The sequence below is a fragment of the Megascapheus bottae genome, chromosome 1 (assembly GCF_031878675.1).
Source record: "Megascapheus bottae isolate mThoBot1 chromosome 1, mThoBot2.hap1, whole genome shotgun sequence".
Classification (NCBI taxonomy): Eukaryota; Metazoa; Chordata; class Mammalia; order Rodentia; family Geomyidae; genus Megascapheus; species Megascapheus bottae.
Window position 1 is genome coordinate 2,915,001 of NC_143509.1, and position 19,332 is coordinate 2,934,332.

The window sequence follows — 19,332 nt, forward strand, 5'->3', positions numbered from 1 at the left end:
CTTCCTTCTCGCTCCCCCAGTTTCCCCTTCCTGCCCCCACCCACAAATTACATTCTTCATTTTCTACCTAGCTCCAGGGGTCAAAGGCTTGCCATAAGACTTGTGTAGGCACTGGTGACCATGTGACCTCTGTGTCTGATTGGGGTTTGGTGGGGGATGTTTGGTTTGGTTTTTGTTGTTTCTCTACCATGGGGCTTGAACTCAGGGCCTGGGCCCTGTCCCTGAGCACGTTGAACCCACCAGAGGCTCAGCCACATCTGCCTCTGGTGAAAGCATAACCATTTGCTTCTCTGCTTCCTCACCCGTCTCACCACCTGCTTCCTGAGGGCAGAAACGGAGTATTGTAGACTGATCATCTCTTCAAACTACTGGAGGATTGGTCACTGCTCAGAAATCCACACCTGGAGCAAATGTGGCTGCTGCTGCGACCCTCACCACAAGAGGGCGCTGGCGACATCCCCCTTTCTTGAAGATGATTCAAGACAGGTTTTGGGGGGGACTTTATACTTTGAAGTTTGATTTGATTTGACAATAAAAGTGATAAAACATCACTTACGGAACTTAAACTTTTAATATATATTAAATATATAGTTGCATACATGCACCAATACATAAATATACACAGCTGTGATATAGATAGGTGACAGGTAAGGTAGGTAGATAGATTTATACTTGTGGTGTTAAGGTGACAGAACTGGTCTCTCATGATTTTTTTTTTACCTGGGCAGTCCCCTTGAACTTTCTCAAGTCTAGTGCTCTGCCACTTGAACCACAGTACCACTTCTTACTTTTACTGTGTATGTGGTACCAAGGAATCAAACCCAGGTCTTCACGCATGCTAAGCAAGTACTCTACCAGTAGGCTATACTCCTGGCCCAATCTGTTTGACATCGGGTCTTGTGTCAAGCATGGCTGGAGCAAGGAACCACTGGATTGTCTAAAGACGGGTGAGCTGTCCCCCACTGGAGACAGGGAGGGCGGAAAAAAAACACACCTTAAAAACCAGGCACGGGTGGCTCACATGTGTCATCCTAGCTACTCAGGAGGCTGAGATCTGAGCATTGCAGAAAAGTCTCTGAGAGGGGCCAGAGTTTGGCCTAGTGGTAGAGTGCTTGCCTAGCATGCATGAAGACCTGGGATCGATTCCTCAGTGCCACATACACAGAAAAAAGCCAGAAATGGTGCTGAGGCTCAAGTGGTAGAGCTCTAGCCTTGAGAAAGTCCAAGGACAGTGCTCAGGCCCTGAGCTCAAGCCCAGGACTGGCAAAAAAGAAAAAGAAAAGTCTCTGAGATACTCTTATCTCTAATTAACCACTCAAAGACCAGAAGTGACACTGTGCCTCAAGTGGTAGAGTGCTATCCCTGAGCACAGAAATTCAAGGACAGTACCCAGGCCCTGGATTCAAGCCCCACAGACTTTTCTGCCAAGGATTGTGGTTCAAAGTCTGCCCAGGCAGGAAAATCTGTGAGATTTTTTTTATCGCCAATGAGCTAATCAGAAAAAGCCAGAAGTGGTGCTGTGGTTCAAGTGTTAGAGCACTAGCCTTGAGCACAGAGAGATTCGGGGACAGGACCCAGACCCTAAATTCAAACCCTGGGAACAGCAAGAATTAAAAGGATTTAGGAGAGGATCTTTGGGGGGAGATTGTATTTTTCAGGAAGCGTCCCCTGGTGAGGGTGGTCAGTGGGACATGGCGACAACCTAGAGTTATGAGAACAAAGCAGATTCCTAGGCCAGGCTCTGAGTTCAAGTTCCAGTACTGGCAACTACAGAAAAATTAAGTAGATATGTGTGCAGTTTGTGGTGTGGCCACGTGGGGGCAGCAATGGCAAAGTAAAACATCTGCAGTAGGCACTCAGGATCAGATCAGGCTGCTTCTTTGGGTTGTTTCCTAGCAGCAACTTTGATCCAAAAACAAGTGTTCTTAGTGGCAAACTGCCTGCCTAGCAAGTGCAATGTCCTGAATTCCGTCACCCATATCTAAAAAAACAAAAGGGCCCAGCCCTGGTGGCTCACACCTGCAATCCTAGCTACTCAGGAGGCTGAGATCTGAGGATCTCAGTTCAAAGCCAGCCAGGGCACTAAAGACCATGAGACTCTTATCTCCAATTAATCACTCAAAAAATCAGAAAGTGGGGCTCAAGGCTACAGCTTAGTATTTGGGAAACATGGGAATCCTTCCTCTACTTCATAAAGAAGAGACTAATAGCAAGTGCAAAGGCCCTGAGGTCAGTCGGTGTCTGAGAAATCAGAGAACATAGGCTAGAGATCAGAGAGAAGGGTGGGTGGGGGTGAAGAGAAGAGGAGCTCAGAAGTCAAACGTTGTCAAAGGAGGAACTCAAGCCTAGTACTGACTTCCGGGGGGGTAGGGGGGTGAGGAGGAGAAGGCCGGTGCTTAGAAAACAGCAGAGGGGGGGGGGGGAAATGTGGACACCCAATCCCTACCCATTGGCACGGGAAATCTGCACAATGGGTCTCTTCTGGGTGAATCCAAGCATTCAGTGGCTCACTCCCCTGTCTGCCAGGGTTGCTTTGCTCTTTGATTTGTTTCTGGGTGGGAGAGGAAGGTGGAGGTGGTGAGATGGAACCCCAGGCCACACCCAGCCGTGGAGCGCTCGCTCGCCTTACCACGCTTGTGACACCACATCCTCCGTCTGGTTGAACATAAGCAGCGGCACCTGCTCGGGCATGGTGACACCAGGACCCTGCAGCCCCGCCTCCCTCCTGGGCGGCCGGGGTAGACAGGTGGAAGGAAAGCAGTGGAAGAATATAAAAATAGACCATTCTGTCCCCCTTAGAGACGACCCACTTGCCAGTCTATGGCACGTGTGCTCTTAGCCAGGCACTGTGGCACCATCCCAGCTGTTCTGCAGGGGAGGATAAGGAGAGTCCAGGTCAAAAGCCAGTGTGGCCTGGAGACTCCATCTCAAGACACAGGCTGGACACCATGCAGCCCTCACCCCACCCACACCAGAAGGCCTGTGCCGGAGGCCTGGGGCCTCGCGCCAGGGCCAGCCTGGCAGAGAAGCACCGCCAGGGCGTGGCCCCAGGCCTGGAGGGCCTGTGGGGAGACACACGAGGCCCCGAGTTCGAGCCCCAGCGCTGCCAGGCGCCCCTTCTGGGGTTTTGCTAGTTGATTGGAGGGCCCTTCCCACCGGGCCTGGCTTTGAACTGCCAGCCCCAGACCTCCACAGCCTCCTTCTGGTGGGTGGTTAAGGGGGTTTTAAAGACCTGGAGAGCTGAGGTGAAGGAGGGGGGGGAGGATGGGGGGGAGGAGAGGGGGGGAGGAGGGGAAGGAGCTGCTCCAGGGGTGAGCGGCCCAGCCTGGCCTGCTCTCTGCAGGGGTTTAAGAGGGGAGGGGAAGGGGGAGAAGGAGGGAGGAGGGAGAAGGGGGCCCAGAAGGGGAAGGAGGAAGAGGGAGGGGAGAGGGAAGGAGGAGGAGGGAGGGGGAAGGAGGTGGTGGGGAAGAAGGAAGGGGGAAGGGAAGGGGAGGGAAAAGTAGGAGGGGAGGAGGAGGGGAAGGAGCAGAAAGGGGGGAGAGGGAGAGAGGGGGTGGGGAACGTGAGGAGGGGAGGACGAGGAGGAGGAGGAGGGGAGGGGGAGGAGGGGGAGGGGAGGGCGGGGAGGGCGGGGCGTCCCGCGGGCCGGGCGGGGCGGGCTCACCTGGGCCGCCGCCGCCCAGGAGCCCCGACCTGGCTGCGGAGCCGGCGACCCACGGGCGGCCGGGCCGGAGCGGTGAGCGCGGGGCGGGCGGGGATCCAGGCCCGGGGGGGGGGGGGGGGGGGGGCGGGGGAGGGGGATCCAGGCCGGGGGGGGGGGGAGATCCAGGCCGGGGGGAGGGGGATCCAGGCGGGGGGGGGGGATTCAGGCCGGGGAGGGGGGGGATCCAGGCCGGGGGGAGGGGGATTCAGGCCGGGGGGGGGGGGATCCAGGCCGGGGGGAGGGGGATTCAGGCCGGGGGGGGGGGATTCAGGCCGGGGGGGTAATCCAGGCCGGGGAGGGGGGATCCAGGCGGGGGGGAGGGGATCCAGGCCGGAGGGGGGGCGCAGCGGCCAGCCCCCCTCCCAGCCCCCCTCCCCACGCGGCCAGCCGCGGGGGGGGGGGGTGGGGAGCCGAGGGCGGGGCCCCACTTCCTGGAAAGGAGGGTGGGGGACGCAGGAATGTCCCCTCTTCACTGTGGGACCCCCAAGAACTCAGGGGCACCCACACTCACAGGCCCCCAGGCTTGCACACTCACATTCACAGGCCCCCAGGCTTGCACACACACTCACAGGCCCCCCAGGCTTGCACACTCACATTCACAGGCCCCCAGGCTTGCACACACTCACAGGCCCCCAGGCTTGCACACTCACATTCACAGGCCCCCAGGCTTGCACACACTCACAGGCCCCCAGGCTTGCACACTCACATTCACAGGCCCCCAGGCTTGCACACACTCACAGGCCCCCAGGCTTGCACACTCACATTCACAGGCCCCCAGGCTTGCACACACACTCACAGGCCCCCCAGGCTTGCACACTCACATTCACAGGCCCCCAGGCTTGCACACACTCACAGGCCCCCAGGCTTGCACACTCACATTCACAGGCCCCCAGGCCTCCCCAGGCTTGCACACTCACACTCACAGGCCCCCCCAGGCTCGCACACTCACACTCACAGGCCCCCCCAGGCTCGCACACTCACATTCACAGGCCCCCCAGGCTTGCACACTCACATTCACAGGCCCCCCAGGCTTGCACACTCACACACACACACACACACACCACACCCCAATCCCATGTCATCCATGCAAAAACCCAGCCAGGCCCAACCAGCCCCACACCCAGAAGCAGTCACACCCAGACATGCACTCACACCCCCTACACAGGCGCACGCACACACACACACACACACCACACCACACCCCAATCCCATGTCTGGGATGGGGAAGTGCCAGGACTCACATGACCCAAGGAGGAGGGAGAATTGGGGGACAACCGCTTCAATCTTTCCCTCTCCCACCTCCCCCCACACTCAGGGAATAAAGTCTCTGTGACCTCCACTTCAGGCCAGGAAGCCACCGGCCTCTGCCAGCGTGCTGACCGGCTGCTGTGTCTTCCCTGGGACACCCCCAGGGTGAGTTCCGGGGAGCAGAGGGCCACAGGGGAAGGGGAAAGGGGGGAAGGCGACTTCAGGGTCACCCTGGCCCCCTTGGATGGAGTCATTCTGGGGAAAGAATAACTTGTCTACCCTAAGCCAGGAGCCAGTGCTCACAGCCTGCAATCCCAGCTACTCAGGAGGCTGAGATCTGAGGATCGAGGTTCAAAGCCAGCCAGGGCAGGAAAGTCATCTCCAATGAAACCACCAGAAAACCGCAAATGGCTCTGTGGCTCAAAGTGGTAGCGCCCTAGCCTTGAGCCCGAGAGCTCAGGGACAGCGCCCAGGCTCAGAGTTCAAGCCCCAGGCCAGACACACGCTAAGTGGATCCACTGACGACTGGGACACAGAGAGGAACTCCACTGGCTGCAGTCCTGTGTCCTCTTGTCAGAGCAGAGCTGGCAAAGTTGGGGGGCGTCGAGGGCTTGCTCCCTAAGTCTCAGCCCCACATACTGGTCTTCTCCTCGCAGATGGTCGTGTGGGCTGTGCTGCTGCTTCTCCTGCTGCCTCTGGCTGATTGCTCTGCCCCAGCCCTGCGGTTTGTGGCTGTGGGGGACTGGGGAGGGGTCCCCAATGCCCCCTTCCACACGGCGAGGGAAATGGCCAATGCTAAGGAGATTGCTCGGACTGTGCAGACTCTGGGCGCAGATTTCATCCTGTCCCTGGGGGACAACTTCTACTTCACTGGTGTGCATGATGCCAACGACAAGCGCTTCCAGGTATGTGCTCGGTAATCCGGGGGTACGAGGGGGACCCCAGTTCAGTGAGCTGCAGTCCATCACTCGGGGCTCACGCCTGTTATCCAAGCTACTCGGGAGGCCGAGATCTGTTTGCTGGGAGCATTGTGGGGAGCTGTTGGCCCTAAAGAAGGGGTGGCCTCTCTGTCTCCTCTGCCACAGGAGACTTTTGAGGATGTATTCTCTGACCGCGCCCTCCGAAATGTGCCCTGGTATGTCCTGGCTGGAAACCACGACCATCTTGGTAATGTGTCGGCACAAATCGCCTACTCCAAGATCTCCAAGCGCTGGTGAGAGTCCTTCCCTTCTGCAGACCCTTTCTCACAGGCGCGTGCGCGCACACACATACACACACACACACACACACACACACACACACACACACACACACACACACAGAGCTCAGTGGCTCACGCCTGTAATCCTAGCTACTCGGGAGGCTGAGATCTGTGGATCGTGATTCAAAGCCAGCCCAGCCACTAAAATCCCTGAGACTCTGACCTCCAATTAACCACCAAGAAGACCAAAAGTGGCATTGTGTCTCAAATGTGGAGAATGCTAGCCTTGAGCAAAAAGAGCTCAGGGACAGTGCCTGGGCCGTGAGTTCAAGCCCCACAGCTGACACATGACTTCTCTTCCCTGTGCAGGAATTTTCCAAGCCCTTACTACCGCCTGCGCTTCAAGATTCCCCGGACCAACATGTCCGTGGCTATCTTCATGCTAGACACCGTCACGCTATGTGGCAACTCGGATGACTTTGTCAGTCAGCAGCCGGAGATGCCCCGAGACCTGGCCCTGGCACGTACTCAGCTGGCCTGGCTCAAGAAGCAGCTGGCGGCAGCCAAGGAAGACTTTGTCCTGGTGGCCGGCCATTACCCAATCTGGTCCATAGCCGAGCATGGCCCCACCCACTGTCTGGTCAAACGCCTGCAGCCACTGCTAGCCACACACGGGGTCATTGCTTATCTGTGTGGCCACGACCACAACTTGCAGGTAAGGGCCTTGTGTGACCCTCAGACCCCAGCCTCCTGAATGGCTAGGATGACAGGCTCGAGCTAAGTCCACTGCGTTTTCAACCTCCTTGCTCTCAGGAATGGAGGTAGTTTCGGGGTAGAAGACTTGCAAGTCCCCTGGAATCCCTAATGAGTTCAGAGATGGTGGCTCACAACCTGTCATCCTAGCTACTCAGGAGGCTGAGTTCTGAGGATCACAGTTCAAAGCTAGCTTGGGCAGGAAAGTCCATGAGAGTCTTAAATCCAATGAACCACCGGAAAACTATGTAGGAGTGGCGCTATGGCTCAAAGGAGTAGAGTGCCATCCTTGAGCTGAAGAGCTCAGGGACAGTGCCCAGGCTAAGAGTTCAAGCCCCACAACCAACAACAACAAAAAAAGAGGAAAAAAAAGATACGTGTGACCTCATCTCAACCAATAGGTGAATTTGGGAGGTATAATAAGACTGTTGTGCTATAGCTTGGGAATCAACTTAAGATCTTACTTGAGGGCCGGGAGTTTGGCCTAGTGGTAGAGTGCTTGCCTAGCATGCACAAAGACCCGGGTTCGAGTCCTTGGTACCACATACATAGAAAAAAAGCCAGAGGTGGTGCTGAGGCTCAAGTGGTAGAGCTCTAGCCTTGAGAAAGTCCAAGGACAGTGCTCAGGCCCCAAGTTCAAGCCCCAGGACTGGCAAAAAACACAACAGCAAACCCCCCTCACAAATCCCAGTACTGCCTTGCCCCTGACCCCTCTCCCCAAAGCCCTAATACCTACAGTTTGTCAGATGCTTGCTGTGTGCTGCTCTAACTGCAGGGCGGGGGGGATACTGAGGCCAAGAGAGTTTAGCAGTCACTTGCTTAAGGTTCAGCCATGCCCTAAGACCAGTGTGCGGGGTCTGGAAGCTTTGCTGACCCTGCGTGTTCTCTCTCAGTATCTGCAGGATGACAGCGGTGTGGGTTATGTGCTGAGCGGGGCTGGGAATTTTATGGATCCATCCGTGCGACATCAGCGCAAGGTCCCCAACGGCTACCTCCGCTTCCACTATGGGTCAGAGGACTCGCTGGGTGGCTTTGCCTACGTGGAGATTAGCTCCAAGGAAATGAGTGTCACCTACATCGAAGCTTCAGGAAAATCCCTCTTCAAGACCAGTATCCCTAGGAGACCCAGGCCCCGCTCCTCCTCCTCCTCCTCCTCCTCCTCCTCCTCCTCCTCTGCACATGTCGGGGCCTGAGACTGGGAGCCATGCAGGGCCTGGCTGGTGGGCATTGTGGGGGAGCCCCTGCCCCCCACTTGAAGGAAGCCACAAATATCTTCACATACCAAAGAACACAGGACAATGTGTCTCACAGCTGCTCCTCTAAGCTCAGCTGGAAGATTGGGGGGCATGAGTAGCCTTTTTCTGAATCAAGAATCTTTTTTTTTTTTTTTTTTGCTGCCATTTAATAAAGAAATATTAGTCAAGGTTACGCCGTTGCCTGGAATTTAGTTATGTTATCATGGCTACAAAATCTGGAATCCCCCACCCCACAAACCCCACCAACTCATCCCTTTCCATAATGAACTGGAATCAAATGGAGATGTGTGTGTGTGTGTGTGTGTGTGTGTGTGTGCAGTAGGGCTTAGAGTCCCTTCTAGCTTTTGGTTCATAGGAGATTAGGAGTCTCACAACTTTCCTCAAACTACAATCCCGAGGTTGAGATTTGATCTCAGGATTACCGGAATGCCCTCTTCCATCCTGCTTTTTTGCTACTCAGTGAGAAGTAAAAGAGTTTCTTGGATGTTTCTGTCTAGCTAGCTGTTTTGTTTTTTCTCTTCTTTCCTCTGTGGGTCATGGGGCTTGAACTCAGCCTGAGCTCTTCAGTTCTAGACTACTGCCCCCCCCCCCCCCTGAGTCAAGCACCACTTCCTGTTTTCTAGGGGTTAAGAGATGAGTCTCAAGTCTTTTTGTGCCTGGGCTGGCTTTGAACCTTGATCCTCAGATCTCAGCCTCCTGAGTAGCTAGGATGACAGGCGTGAGCCACCAGGCCCGGCTGCCTGGCTCCCTTTGAATCTAGATCCTTTCAGGTGCAGCCTCCTCCCATGTAGCTAGGATTGCAGGCGTGAGTCCCTGGTGCCCCTGCTTTGGTTTTGGTTGTCCTACTTGAAGATCTGCAAGGTCAGCCTTGGAAGATTTTTTTTCCTGTGGCTATGAGACACCCCAGTCCAGCCTCAAACCACGAGGCAGCTGTTAAGCGATGGTCCCTTGAACGGCTTCCAGCAGGAAGCAGCCTGAAGTAATCGCCGCGTGTATTCCTTTCCTATGTGTGCAGACATGTTTCTGGATAAACAGGATTGACTGCTAGCCACAAGACCATTTTATTTAGCACCCTCCCTCCCATCTTGCAGGTGATGGAGCCCAGAGCCTTGTGAATGCTGGGTAATCACTCTACCCCTGCCCCATATCCCTGCCAGCTCTTTTACTTCATGACCACAGAGACTCCACCTTAAATCACTCCTGGGCTCCTGACTAGTTCACCTGTGAGATTTTTCTTTCTTTCTTTCTTTTTTCCCCTTCCAATCTTTCCCTGATACTAACCGAACTGCCATGGTTTTCTCTGGACTAAAACTTCGTATTGTCTGTGAAAAACAGGCATGTAGTGAAACTTGTAGAAATATTATTACAGGGCTAATTCCACAGGAGGAGAGTCTCCCTTCTCCTGGCCCCATGTCCTGGGCTGGGATGGAGCCCTGGGCCTCAGAGGACAAGCTTGGAAAAAGCCACGCCCTCCACCGCGTAGCCACGCCCCGTCGCTAGGCCACTCCCACTGCAGAACCACGGTAGCTTCCGAGCCGCGCCCCTAACGCTTAGCCCCGCCCAGAAACAGGGACACGCCCCTTCGGAGGCGCCACGCCCTGCAGCTGAGACACGCCTCCTGCCGCCTCCCCTTAGCGGAGTCCCATCGTGGCCACGCCCCCTGCAGTTCAGCCACGCCCTACAGCCCATAGGCTCTCACTGTGGTGCTACACTTGCGCTGAACCGCTGGCGACGCAGCTGGGCCACGCCCCATGTTCAAGCCACGCCCTCGGCTCTGAGCCACGCCCCCTACCGCCTGCCCAGGCTCCCTCACTGGGAAAATGGAGTAACATTCACCCTGAATTCACATTCACAGCCTGAATCACCAACCCATGGTGCTATACAGCAGGTGTTTCAAGTCCCCTGTGTCCCAGACAGGCACCAGTGGCTCATTCCTGTACTTCTAGCCACTCAGGAGGCTGAGATCTGAGAATTGAGGTTCAAAGTTTGCCCAGGCAGGGAAGCTTGGGAAACTCTTATCTTCAGTGATCTACCAGAAAGCTAGAAATGGAATTGTGGCTCGACTGGTTGAGGGCCTTCCTTGAACAACAACAAAAAACTCTAAGGGACAGCAGCCCAGGCTGTGAGTTCAAGCCCCCGTCATGTAGGGGCTTCCTATGCTGCCCAAGCTGGGCTTGACTCCTCCTGCGTCAGTCTCCCGAGTAGCTGGGTCTACAGGGGTTTGCCACTAATTCCCAGCTCAGAGCCTTCATGTCAAATGGGCAGTGCAGCCACTTCACCAGGGACCTTGTTCCATTGACTCAGCTGCTCCTGCTTAACGAGGGTCTGACTCACGGGTCACAGTAGTCTGGTGTCTCCGTTCCCACGGCCTGGAGCTCAGAAACGAGAAGTGACAGGGCGATGTCACATGGAGTGTGAGTAGCAAAGGGAATTATCGCCCAGCCCCTCCTCCACCTGACCTCCACCGAAGCACCAAGTGAAATAGAATAGGATAGCAAGGCAGAAGGCCAGCCTGAGAGGGTGGGGGTGGTGGGAGATGGCAGCCAGCATAGGAAAGACATTTATTTATTTATCATTTATTTATGTTGAACTATGGACCTCTTGCGGACCCTAGGCTTGCTTAGCTAGCATTCCATCACCACTTCCAGTATTTCCTTGATGAATTAGAGATCATTGGTCTGCCCAGAGCTTGTGGCTCATGCCTGTAATCCTAGCTACTCATGAGGCTGAGACCTGAGGATCACAGTTCAAAGCCAATATGGGCAGAAAAGTCCCCGTGAGACTCTTTTTTGTTTTTCCACTCCTGGAGCTTGAACTCAGAGCTGAAGCACTATCCTTGGACTTTCTCAAGGCTAGAACTCTACCACGTGAGCCACAGCACCACTTCCGGCTTTTTCTACGTATGTGGTACTGAGGAATCAAACCCAGGTCTTCATGCATGCTAGGCAAGTACTCTACCACTAGGCCACACTCCCAGCCCTGTGAGATTCTTATCTTGAATGAACCACTCAAAAACCAGAAGTGGGGCAAAAAGAACTCAGGCTCTCAGTTCAACTGACCCCCCCAATTTTTTTTTTCAGTTTCAACTTGGTCTGGCTTCAAACTATGGTCCTCAGATCTCAGCCTCTTGGGTCGCTTGGCTTACAGGTGTGAACTGCCAGCATACAGCTGTTGCTGTTTATTTTGGAGATGGAGACTTTAGGACATTTCAGGACTATCCTGGAACCATAATCCTATTGATTTCAACATTCTGAGTGGCTAACAATACAGGCATGAGCCACTAGTATAACTGCCATCCTCTTCCTTCTTTTCCTTTTATTATTAATTAATTAATTTATTTTTGTGCGTTATGGGACTTGAACTCAGCCTGGGCACTATCCCTGAGCTCTTCAGCTCAAGGCTCCCACCCTACCCTTGAGCCAAGCCCCACTTCCCCTTTTCTAGAGGTTAATTGGAGATAAGAGTCTCAGGTCCTTTTGTGCCCTGGCTGGCTTTGAACCTTGATCCTCAGATCTCAGCCTCTTGAGTAGCTAGGATGACAGGCGTTGAGCCACTGCGCTCGGCTTATTTTTTATTTTTATTTACTTAGTTAGTTAGTTATTGCCGGTTGTGAGGCTTGAATTCTGGGACTTTGTTCTGTCACTTTGAAGCACATCCCCAGGAACCAGAGCAGTGAGGCTCTGTCCTGCTAGCCTTGAAGTTGCCAATCCTGGGGTGACACTTCCCCCTTGTGGTCATCGTGGGAAGCACCACTCAAAAACTGCTTAGTGAAATAGTTGTTGTCAAGATCCATCAGTAACCAAACTCCTGCCAAAGTCAACAGCTAATTCTCCTTATCTCCCTCAGAATCTCACCACCACAGGATGTTTTCTTTTCCTTTTTTTTTCTTTTGCCACTCCTGGGGCTTGAAATCTAGGCCAGAGCTTTCTCAAGGCTAGAGCGCGACGACTTGAGCCATAGCACCACTTCCAGCTTTTTCTATGTATGTTGGTACCAAGGAATCAAACCCAGGGCTTGGTGCATGATAGTCAAGCACTCAACCACTAGGTCACATCCCTGGCCCCTACCTGATATGTTCTCCAAGCTCCCAGGAAAGCACATACACCCACCCCTATTCCCATACCCTCCTCCCACCACAGATCTTTTGCTCAAGCCTAGAGTTCTGCCTCTGGGAGCCACAGCCACACTACCAGTTTCTGTGTGGCTAATTGGAGATTAGCGCTTGGGGCTGGGAGATTGCTTACCTAGCATGAACAAAGCCCTGGGTTCCATTTCTCAGTACCACATCCACAGGAAAAGCAACAAGGGTGCTGTGGCTCAAGTGGTAGAGAACTAGCCATGAGCAAAGGGAAAATGCTCAGACCCTCAGGTCAAGCCTCAGGATTGAGGGGGGCCGTGAGGGGAGAGCTTCACAGACTTTCTTACCCAGCCTGGGTTTGGACCTCAGATCTTAGCCTCCTGAGTAGCTAGGATTGCAGCCACCAGCGCCCAGCATAATGTACCTGTGTCTGGTGGTTGTCTCTCATGCTTCTAGTTCAGTTACCCAAGAGGCAGAGATCAGAAGACAGCAGTTCAAAGCCAGCCCAGGAAAAAAAGCTTAGGAAACCCCATCTCACTGGCACACATAGAAATATCAAGGTCCTAGGCTAGCCATAAACCAAGGCAAACACTGATAAGAAAACTGAGCTTCACTAAAGAGAAATAACTAACGCAAAATGGGCTGGGGGTGTGACTCAAGTAGTACAGCACCTGTCTAGCAGGTGAGGCCCTCAGTTCAATCCCTACTACCACTAAGAAAAAAAAGAAAAGAAAAGAAAAACACGAATGTGGCCCTGGTGGTTCACACCTGTAATGGTAGCTACCCAGAAAGCTGAGAGCTGAGGATCACAGGAAAGTCTGTGAGACTCTCATCTCTAATGAACCACCAGAAAACTGGAAGTGAAATTGTGGCTTACAGTGGTAGAGTGACAGCGTTAGCCAAAGAGCTCAGGGACAGTTCTCAGGCACTGAGTTCAAGCAGACTTTGTTTCCCAAGAATCTTGCTCTAAAATTCCAGAGCTCGGGCCAGGAGTTTGGCCTAGTGATTAAAGTGCTTGCCTAGCATGCACAAAGACCCGGGTTCAATTCCTTGGTACGACATACATAGAAAAAAGCCGGAAGTGGTGCTGAGGCTCAAGTGGTAGAGCTCTAACCTTGAGAAAGTCCAAGGACAGTGCTCAGGCCCTGAGCTCAAGCCCAGGACTGGCAAATAAAATAAAATAAAATAAAATAAAATAAAATAAAATTCCAGAGCTCTTTTTTCCAATGGCCTCCACACTTCCTCCCCTCCTTTTTTTTTTCAGTCCTAGAGCTTGAACTCAGGGCCTGGGTACTGTCTTTGGGCTTTCTCAAAGTTAGAGCTCTACCACTTGAGCCACAGCACCACTTTTGGCTTTTTCTGTGTATGTGGTACTGAGGAATCGAACCTCGGTCTTTGTGCATGCTAGGCAAGCACTCTACCACTAGGCCAAACTCCCGGCCCCTCGCTTTTTTATTTTTTATTTTTTGGTGGTTAATTGGAGATAAGAATCTCCTGGACTTTCCTGCAGGGCTGGCAGTGAACTGGGATCTTCAAATCTCAGTCTCCTGAGTGGCGAGGAAAGCATGCATGAGCCACTGGCACCTGCTTTTTCTTTTCTTTTCTTTTCTTTTTTTGTTTTGTTTTCATATGTCCTTAACTTTCCTCATAAATCTCCCCTCAAAAAATGAAAAAATAAAGCCAGGTGTGGTGGAACATTCCTGTAATCCAAACTACTCAGAAGGCTGAGATCTGAGGATTGAAATTCTAAGCCATCCTGGGCACTAAATTCCATGAGACTCTTATCTCCAATGAACCACCAGAAAACCAGAAGTGGCCCTGTGGCTCAAGGGATAGGGCGGTAGCCTGAAGCTGAAGGCCCAGATTTCCAGTCCCATGACTGGCCAAAAAATAAAAATAAATAAAATAAAACGAATTTTCTTCTTTCAGTTTTACTCTTCTACCACCCAAAACTCAGGGGCTCTGGAAAATGGAAACAATCCTGGATTTTCTTCTTTATTTCAACCCCATTTTTAGTTCTTCTCCTTCTCTCTTATTTATTTATTTAGGTCCCAGTATTGGTGATTGAATTCTGGGTGCTATCTCTTTTCAAGGCTAGTGTTCTACCACTGTAGCCTCAGCTCTAGTTCCAGCTTTCTGGTGCTTAATTGAAGATAGGAGTCTCTGGGATTCTTCTGCGTGGTGTGCCTTTCAGCTGTGACCTTCAGATCTCCGCCACTTGAGCAGACAGGATTATAAGGCCCAGCGTATCCTCATTTCTGTAGGAGACATCCGTGTCTGGAATTCTGGCTGTGTCTCTAAGTTTCAGTCTGACCTGCAGCCCCCAGAAATCTGCTAACTCCTCAGTCTCCCCCACCCCTTTCATGCACCTCAAAACCTTTCAGGTCCATTTATCCTGCTCTGTCCCACAAAATTGTCACATGACCCCTGAAGACCAGACTGTCCTCTGCATTGTGGGCTGTGGGGACCTTTTCTTTTTCCATTGTAGGGCCAAATGAAGTTTGGTTTCATATCTTTACTAGATCTGTAAGATTTTTCCAGCAGCTCTGGGGTCTGAACTCAGGCTTGCTTTCCGCTTGCTAGGCACAACACTTGAGTCTTAGCCTTTGGATCTGAAAAGTTGTGTCCATGTTCATGAGTAGCTACCCTAGCCCAAGGCCATCTTTTACTCAACTGTTACACTGTCTCTCAAACTGGTCTCCCAAATACCCCTAACCATCCATTCTCAACCCAGAAGCTATTGGGGTTTTGAGGGTTGTTTTTGAGACAAGATGAAGGTTGGAGACTCTCTCTGTAGCCCAGGCTAATCCTGAACTGGTAATCCTCCAGCTAGAATAACAGTCGTGTACTAGCACTTTGCAGAGTTGGCTTCTTAAAACAGAATAGCCAGAAGGCAATGAAAGACTCATCTCCAATCAACCCCAAGAAAAGCTAAAAGTCAAGTAGACTACGAGGCTTGAGTGAAAAAGCTAAGGGACGGAATCCAGGCCTTGAGTCCAAAGCCCCAGGACTGGAACTCAAAAACAAAACAAAACAAGTCACTCCTTAATCCCCCAAAAGAAATGTATTCATTACCTGACTTATGAAATCTAACCCCCATTGTACAATTCAATAACAATAAAATGGATTTTAACCAAAGATTAAAGAGGGGTTTGGCCTACTATAGAGTGTTTGGTTTGCTTGCACAAAGACCCGGGTTCCATTCCTTGGCACCACATGCATAGAAAAAGCCAGAAGTGGTGCTGTGGTGGGATGACTCATCTCTGTAATCCCAGCTACTCAGGAGGCTGAGATCGGAGGCTCAAGGTTCAAAACCAACCTGGGCACTAAACGACCTGAGATTCTTACCTCCAGTTAACTTCTCAAAAATGGGATGTGGGGCTTGGCTCAAGTATAAGGCTTAGCCTTGAGCTGAAGAGCTCAGGGACAGCACCCAGGCCGAGTTCCAGCCCCATGACCCACTAAAAAACAAAAGGAGAGGATTAAGGAATTGGGCTGGGAATGTGGCTTAGTGGTAGAGAGTATGCCTCCCATGCATGAAACTCCTGGCTTAATTCCCCAGTACCACATCCACAGAAATAGCTAGAAGTGCTGCTGTGGCTCAAGTGGCAGAGCTCTAGCCTTGAGAATGGGGCCCCAAGTTTGGCCTAGTGGTAGAGTGCTTGCCTCACATGAATGAAGACCAGGGTTCAATTCCTTGGTACCAGATACATAGAAAAAACCCTGAAGTGGTGCTGGGGCTCAAGTGGTAAAGGCCAAGGATAGTTCTCAGGTCCTGAGTTCAAGGACCAGGAGAGAGAGAAAGAGACAGAGCACCCAAGGATGGTTCTGAGGCTCCGTTTAAGCCCCAGCTATGGCCAAAAAAAGAAATAAAGACTTGGACAGGGAATGTGGCTGAGCAGCAGAGTGGTTAGCTAGCATGCATGAAGCCCTGGGTGCGATTCCTCAGTACCCCATATACAGAAAAAAAAGGAAAAGGATTGGGCAGGGAATGTGGCTGAGCCGCAGAATGCTTGCCCCAGCATGCAAGAAGCTCTGGGTTTGATTCCTGGGCACCACATACACAGAAAAAGCTGGAAGTGGTGCTGTGGCTCAAGTGGTAGAGCTCTAGCCTTCAGCAAAAGAAGCTCAGGGACAGCACCCAGCCCGGACAGGCAAAATAATAAAAAAAAAATAATAATAATAATAATAAATAAAATATAAAAATTCACTATTAGGAAGTGGCGCTGTGGCTCAACGGGCTGAAGAGCGAAGGGACAGCGCCCAGACCCAGAGATCAAGTCTCACCACCCACAGAAACCAAAGCTCCCTCTTGGAGAGCCCGCCTGAAGGCGCGCATGCGCCCTGAGGCGCCCCAGCCGCGCGTGGAGCTAGAGTGCGCCTGCGCAGGGCGGCACCGGAAGGGGGCGTGGCTTCCCGCCGAGTGGTCTTGGCTGGGATTGGGCGGGGCCCCGGCCGTCGAGTATTTAATTCCGTTTCCTCCAGCGTCGGAAGCCAGTTTGTCCTGGGCGAGCGCGGCGTCGGCAGCGAGCCAGAGCGCGTCTGGGTGAGTGCCGGGCTCCCGCCGGCCGGCGTTGGGGCTCTGCGGGGCGGACCTGGGCACTCTGCTCTCCCCGGGGTCACTCACCTGGGGCTCGAGTTGTTTCCGGGGGCTCTGGATTGGGGGCCGGCACGGCCGATCGGGGGGCTTGAATCCCCTTCTCGCCCCCTAGCCCTCCAATCCCGGACCCTCTGGGCCTGGCAACTGCAGGCGGCGATCGCGGGGCACTGGCGAAGCCCAGGTGGGCCCAGAAATACCCAGCACCCGCCAACAGGTCGGGGGAGGCCGGGGGTCGGTGGTGGGGGGCGCGAACCTCCGTCCAGCCGCTTTTGGACTTGGCACGCAAGCTGCATCCCCCCCCCCCCCCTCCCCTCCGGTTCTTGGTTTGAGGGGTTGGCTGTGGTCTCCGGAATGAGATAAGATTCTGGGGGGCCCGCCTGCAGACTCTTCTAGACCAACAGGAAACTTTGTTCATTCAACAAGTCCCGGCTCAGTACTCCATGGGTGCCCTGTGGGTTAAGGGGTCCAGGGGGTTCGGTTCCCAAGATCTGAAGCGTCGGATGGAGCACCCCGGGGGCGAAGGGGATGATGGATGGGGGAGGGAGGGTTTGTTGTGGTTCTCAGTCGCCTGGGTAAAAAGGGGGCAGAGGCGGCGGGGCCTGGCCATGGCAGCGTAGGGAGCAGAAGTGGAATCTGACCGCTGTTCTCGCATGGTGCCACAAAGCTTCAGTGATGGAGCCAGCGCGGCTGGTGGCTCGCACCTGTGACCCTAGCTACTTAGGAGGCTCTGGGCTGAGGATCGGAGTTTGAAGCCAGCTTGGGTAATTAATAATAATAATAATAATAATAATAATAATAATAAAACTTCAAGCCAAACTCAGGACAAAAATGTGTACGTTGGCCCGGGTAATGGTTACAGTTGCTATTGTGTCTGCCTGGACATCTGTACATTGTGGCTATCTTGTCAGTAGTTGTCCCTGCACCGAAGCTTTCACCATGTGAACAACTTGATAATGGACACTAGCATTTGAATTTCTTCTCTGTGTGTGTGTATGTGTGTGTGTTTTGTCCCTCCTGGGGCGTGAACCCAGGGCTTGGGCACTGTCCCTGAGTTTCTTTGTGCTCAAAGCTAGCCCTTTACCACGTGAGCCACTATGCCACTTCTGATGTTTTCCTGCATTTTTCCTGTGTGGACTTGCTCCAAAATGCAACCCTCAGATCTTAGCCTCCTGAGTAGCTAGGATTACAGATGTGAGCCACCAGCACCCACCTTACACATGCTCCGTTTTATAGAAGAGGACACCTGAGCACAGAGAGCCTATGCTTCCTGCCTGGTGTCACACAGTCATTCTGCACTGGTCGGGAGCTCCTGGTGGGGGGGATTGTTCTTATCTGGGGAGAACGAGGACTGGGCAGTGTTCTCCATGGCTCACTGTTGGGGCCCCTTCCCAAAGCACCCAGTGGGCCCAGCTTCTGACCTTCGCCCTTCTGACCTCTGCAGGTTCTACCCACCCGAAATCATGGGTCGCAGAAAGTCTAAACGAAAGCCTCCTCCCAAGAAAAAGATGACAGGCACCCTGGAGACGCAGTTTACCTGCCCCTTCTGTAACCATGAGAAGTCTTGTGATGTGAAAATGTGAGCAGGGTACCCACTGCCACCCCCCCACCCCGCCCCAGGCCTCCCTGCTCCGCTCCCGGGTTTCCCTCCCACAGGCCTGGGTCTCCCAGCACTTACTCTCTCTCTCCTGTTCCAGGGACCGTGCCCGAAACACGGGAGTCATCTCCTGTACCGTGTGCCTCGAGGAGTTCCAGACACCCATCACTTGTATCCTTGGAAACTCTGGAGAGATGGAGGGGGGGTGGGGCCCTGGCCAAGGGTGAGGGGTCTGGAGTCCACTCTGCCCCTCTGCCCCGCGCTGTGTGCGGCGGGCAGGGGTGTGGCGGACACTGGGGTGCACTTGGGGAATGGGGAGCCCGGGGTACCCAGATGGCCCTTAATTCACCCCCAGATCTGTCTGAACCGGTGGACGTGTACAGTGATTGGATAGACGCCTGCGAGGCGGCCAATCAGTAGCGACACGGAGGACCCGCCCACCGCCGGCCCCGCCCACCGCCGAGCCCGGCCCGGCCCCTCGTCCTGCCTGTGCGAGCCCGTGTGGCCGAAGTGGGGGCCGTGGCGTCGACGGGGCTCCCAGACCAGCCCCCCCCCGTTTGGTCCAGTAGACTGAGCCGCTCCCTTCGGCCCTCCCCAGCTGTGGGGGGCTCCGGCCCCCTGGGGCGCCTTCCTGACATTCACCGGCAGAGGACGAGACCCTCGCGCCTGCGCCCCTGCTACCCCCCTCCCACTGAGTGGACTGGAATTCCCGCCCCCTACCCCCCCACGAGCCGGACTCCCGCCCCCTCCCCTGCCGGAGCCCGAGTCAGAGCCCAGGGCCCCTGGCCGTCTGGACGCGGAGTCAGCGCCTCCGACCCCAGACCACGTTCATCTGCTTTGGGGAGGGGGCGGAAACCGGTTGGGGGCTTTGTAGTTGTTCAATAAAGCTGCAGTGCTGA

General features: G+C 53.8%; 2 protein-coding genes across 4 annotated transcripts; both read left to right on the forward strand.

The window, feature by feature from the left end:
- Positions 1 to 3,584: 3,584 nt before the first annotated feature.
- On the forward strand, positions 3,585 to 8,333 carry Acp5 (acid phosphatase 5, tartrate resistant). Of its 2 annotated transcripts, none has more exons than XM_090337506.1 (6): positions 3,585 to 3,736; positions 5,019 to 5,116; positions 5,608 to 5,856; positions 6,037 to 6,164; positions 6,522 to 6,867; positions 7,799 to 8,333. In XM_090337506.1, exons 3-6 carry the CDS (start codon positions 5,608 to 5,610, stop codon positions 8,096 to 8,098), a joined length of 1,023 nt encoding a protein of 340 aa, XP_090193632.1. In that variant the 5' UTR covers positions 3,585 to 3,736; positions 5,019 to 5,116; the 3' UTR covers positions 8,099 to 8,333. The 2 variants fall into 2 exon arrangements, with proteins under 2 accessions (XP_090193632.1, XP_090193642.1); XM_090337516.1 differs by having other exon boundaries at positions 5,049 to 5,116.
- Positions 8,334 to 16,673: 8,340 nt separating this feature from the next.
- Elof1 (elongation factor 1) lies at positions 16,674 to 19,332 on the forward strand. 2 transcript variants are annotated; one of them, XM_090337687.1, is made up of 4 exons: positions 16,674 to 16,785; positions 18,281 to 18,415; positions 18,534 to 18,604; positions 18,789 to 19,332. In XM_090337687.1, the coding sequence occupies exons 2-4, from the start codon at positions 18,300 to 18,302 to the stop codon at positions 18,851 to 18,853; spliced, it is 252 nt and encodes an 83-aa protein (XP_090193813.1). In that variant the 5' UTR covers positions 16,674 to 16,785; positions 18,281 to 18,299; the 3' UTR covers positions 18,854 to 19,332. The 2 variants fall into 2 exon arrangements, with proteins under 2 accessions (XP_090193813.1, XP_090193817.1); XM_090337691.1 differs by lacking the exon at positions 16,674 to 16,785 and adding an exon at positions 16,925 to 17,020.